General features: G+C 54.0%; 1 protein-coding gene across 1 annotated transcript; it reads left to right on the top strand.

The window, feature by feature from the left end:
- The first annotated feature begins 449 nt into the window (after nt 1–449).
- On the top strand, nt 450–4,131 carry FOXJ1 (forkhead box J1). The gene is made up of 2 exons (XM_010022371.1): nt 450–953; nt 3,334–4,131. Exons 1-2 carry the CDS (start codon nt 450–452, stop codon nt 4,129–4,131), a joined length of 1,302 nt encoding a protein of 433 aa, XP_010020673.1.
- The last annotated feature ends 211 nt before the right edge of the window (nt 4,132–4,342 follow it).

The following is a 4,342-nucleotide window of genomic DNA, read 5'->3' as shown; positions in this document are numbered from 1 at the left end:
CTGAAGCTATTTTGTCGAGGGGCTGGACCTTGAGGTTTTGTCCTGCTTGGGGCAGTGGGATAAGCATCCTCCCTTTGGGGGATGGAGTTTGGTTGTTTAAAGGAGGGGTGTGGGTGTTATTTATTTATTTAGATGCTCTTCAGCCCAAGGTTTGTGCTGGAACACCCAGATTGGAGGGGGAGGAGGGGGGTGCAGCAGTTTGAGGGACCTTCCCTGAGGTTCAGGGCTGCTGAAGCACCCCTGGGGAGGTGATGTGGTTCTAGCATGCAGCACCCCACGGATGGGGCTCACCCAGCAGCACCCAGAGCACCCAGGGCCCAGTGCCAGAGAGTGGCTGCACCTCGGGGAGTCTCCAACTCTCTCCCTGTTGTTGTTGCAGGATCTGCCCCATCTCCTCCCTCCTGTTCCTGTGCACCCTGTGAATGCAGGAGCCAGCACAGAGCCAAGGCATGGCTGACGTGTGGTCCAGCCGCGTGCGGGAGAGGAAGAAGAGAATGCAGCAGGGTACCTTGGATGAGTTTGATGACCTGGACGACAGCCTGACCAGCCTCATGTGGCTGCAGGACTTCTCCATCACTAATGCCAGCATGGGCAAGTCCTCCTGCTGCCCCACTGGGCCAGACTCCCACGACTGTCAGAAGATCCCCAGCTTTGCCGCCCCATGCTCACCCCTGGCTGCTGACCCGGCGTGCATGGGCATGCCCCACACTCCCTGCAAGCCCATCTCTTCATCCACCTCGAGGACAGCACACACCACTGTGACCATGAACCCTCAGCTCATGGAGGACATCGACTACAAGACCAACCCGCAGGTCAAGCCACCCTACTCCTATGCCACCCTCATCTGCATGGCAATGGAAGCCAGTGAGAAGCCCAAGATCACCCTTGCTGCCATCTACAAGTGGATTACTGACAACTTCTGCTACTTCAGACATGCTGATCCCACCTGGCAGGTAGGATATTTGTAGACCTCTTGCCCTATCCCCTCTGCCTGTAGGGCTAGAGAGGGCTTTACACAGCCTCCACCATGCAATGCAAGGTCCCACTGGGATGCTGGATCCCACTGGGAGGAGAGCTGGTGGGTAAGGGTTGTAATGGGGGTGCAGAAATGCCACGACCATGAGGGCAGCAGAGGGAAGGACCCATTACAGTGGAGAGCCCAGGGCCATTTTGGGAGCAGGGAGGTACCTGCTGGTCCCTGCGGCTCCTCTTGGCTCTGGGGTGAAGATGTCTCTGTCCCTGACTCCACCTTTCAGGATTCCTGTGGGATCCTGAGTCTCTTGGGGCTGAACACATGTGAAGTCACCAGGTTGAATATCTCTGGGTGCTGAGGACGAGGCATAGCAGAAGGATAGAGAAGACCCTTGGGGTGATGCTGCTTGCTGGACAAATCCATCCTTGAGGAGGTTCAGAGCAGAAGTGCTGCTGCTTTCCAAGCAGGGAAGGTCTTCTGTCCATCACTGTAAGGGAAGCCAGAGAGGTCAAACAGTGTCAGGTCAAACTGCTGTTCCCACCTAGCACCAGCGTGTCCCCAGGGGGTGGGGGACAGCCTGAAGCACAGGAGCTTTCCCAGCCACCTTGGCTCGCTGCCTTCCTGTGTCACATGAGGGGACCTCCAACATGTGTGGTTTGTAGGATGTGGCAGGGCAAGGAGGGACCTGGTGGCTCATCCCTCTGGTTGGGTTATTCCCAGCCCAAATCCACAGTGTGCCAGTGATCCTGGCAGTGGTGTCACTCAGGCAGGGCCGGGCAAACCAGCCCACCTTGTCCTCAGGCAGGGGGTCTCCAGCAGCTCTCAAAGGCCACCATGGAGAAGGGAACCCCCTGATCCTTGTCCAGGGCCACCCCAACCTCCCCTGAGGTGGGGGATGTGCAGGAGGAGGAGCTGTGCCAACGTGTTAACTTGCTCCTGTGAACCCATGGATAAATACCCCAGTTTTAATTAAATGTGTTGAAGAATAAAAGAAAGAGGGCTTCCAATCCCTGCCCAGAGGTGCGGGGGGGGCGTGGAGGGCACAGCACTGCTGCGGGCAGGAATGACAACTATGCTAATTGGGGAGGGAGGCTGGAGGGGGTTTGGGATAGGGAGGGGAGATGGGGAGCAGGGAATTCAGCCTGTGAGTCTCTGAGCCTTGTAAAACTTAGTTAAGCTGTAAATCTGGAGTTACCAGCCTGGATTGTTTCAGGATGTCTATGTCCTGCTGCTGCTTTCTTCTTTTTTCCCTTTCTTTAATTTCCTTCTTTTCTTTTTCCCTTTTTCTTTCCTTTTTCTCTCTTCTTTTCCTTTTCTCTTCCCTTTCTTTCTGAGGCTCTCGTCTCGTCCTCTCTCCCAATTCCTGTACTGAAGACAGCCTGGAAAGGTCATGCCACCCATCCTCCGGGGGGAGATGGATCTATTCCTGTGGGAGCTGAGTGCTTTGGAGAGGAGCCAACACACCCAAGGAGCTTCAGCCCAGAGGAGGGTTTTGGTGTGTGTGTGTGTGTGTGTGTGTTTTTCACCAGCTCTCCAAGCATTCAAGCCTTGTTTTCCCTCCTCAGCACCACGGATTATGGATGAATAAGCATAAAGATATCCAGGCAACATTAGGGGGGAAAAAAACCCCTCTACCATATCCAATCTCTTAATACAGTCTTGGCTTTGTGGAGCCTAGTGCAGGGTTATTTACCCAATAACTGAGTTTCCTGATTCTTCACATCGCTCCAGGCACATTCAGGGGTTCAGAACAGCTCAACAGGAGCAGAAACTCCTCTATTTCTTTTTTATTCCCATTTTTGACCCTCCCTCAGCTCATTTGAGCAGTGGCTGATGAAGATGCAGTGATTCCACGTGAGTTTCCTGGGTTTACCTGCCTGGTGCCTAATTTTTTGCCAAATATTTTCCCCTCAACACTAGCAATAGGCCCGGCTGTGGTTACTTTGGCGTAAAGAGCCACCTCTTCCTCCTTAGCCATGAAGGAGGACCCTTAGCTCCATGCCTAGAGCAAGTCTGGCCAGTTTCTCCCGGTGTTCTGCTTGATCCAAAGCCCCATGGCCCCAGTTTACAGCCAAGAAGAGTTACCTAAAAGCTTCCTGTTGGTTGGCAAGTCCCAGCCTGAAACCCTTGGCTCTTGCCACCTCTGGCTGGGTTAGACAGGAGACAAGAACACTGCTGGTGACTCAGGGGAGTTTCTGCTGGGCAGGTAGCCCAGGGTGTCCTGATGTTACTGATTTTGCCTTCTTTTTCCCCAAGGTCCTTGCTGAAAACACACTTGTCCACCCATCTTCCCACGCAGGTAGGTGCTAGGGCAGCTGGCCAACATTCAGCCTTGGCTTTCTTTCTCTCTTTGGTTCTAGAACTCCATCCGGCACAACCTCTCCTTGAACAAGTGCTTCATCAAGGTGCCTCGGGAGAAAGGTGAACCAGGGAAAGGGGGATTTTGGAAGCTGGACCCCCAATACGCCGACCGGCTCAAGAACGGTGCCTTCAAGAAGAGGAAGGTGCCCCCGGTGCAGATCCACCCGGCCTTCTCCAAAACAACCCTGCAGGATCCACCATGTGCCACCAGCCCATCCTCTTTGGTTTGCACCTCCAATAACATCCTCAACGTCAACATGGAGTCGCAGCAGCTGCTGAAGGAGTTTGAAGAACTCACTGGGAGCCAGAACATGAATCCAGAGGATGGCAAAGCGGGGTGCAAGCGCAAGCAGCCCCTGCCCAACCGAACGGCCAAGGTAGCTCGTGTTTCCAGTTCTCCCTTGCTGACTCAGGAGGAGCAGACCGAGCTGGGGTCCCTCAAAGGTGACTTTGACTGGTCAGCCATCTTTGACACCAACCTGAGTGAAAACTTCTCAGCTTTTGAAAACCTGGAGCTCACGCCTCCAATCGGCCCTATCTTAGGTGATGTGGACTTGGAGGCACACGGCCACATCAACTGTCCCCAGGGGCAGGAGCAGGTCCTCACCGAATGCAACCAAACCAACCCAGACCTGGATGAAACCTTGATGGCCACAGCTTTTCTGGAGAACCCCTGGGATGAGGGCACAAATGACTGCCTCTCCAACTGTGTCAACATCGACCAGCTCTTTGAAGTCTATGATGCCTCTTTGCCAGCTGAGGAGGGTGACTGGAGCAGCCTCACGTCCCTTGTATAAGACACCAGTCCCCATTTAAAGCCCATGCAGACTTTGTGCTCCACTCCCCCCCCACCCCCCCAAATGCTGCTGGGACTTAAAGGAACAACATTTCATCCACAGTGACTTTTACCACCTTTGTTTTCAGATTACTCATAAAAGCATTGGGGGGGGGGAGGGGGGAACCAACACCACCACAGGAACTGTTTGATATATCTTTAAAGGACACATC

This window comes from Nestor notabilis, unplaced genomic scaffold (assembly GCF_000696875.1).
Source record: "Nestor notabilis isolate BGI_N333 unplaced genomic scaffold, ASM69687v1 scaffold18699, whole genome shotgun sequence".
In the NCBI taxonomy this organism is placed as follows: domain Eukaryota; kingdom Metazoa; phylum Chordata; class Aves; order Psittaciformes; family Psittacidae; genus Nestor; species Nestor notabilis.
This window is presented reverse-complemented; position numbering and strand designations above follow the sequence as displayed.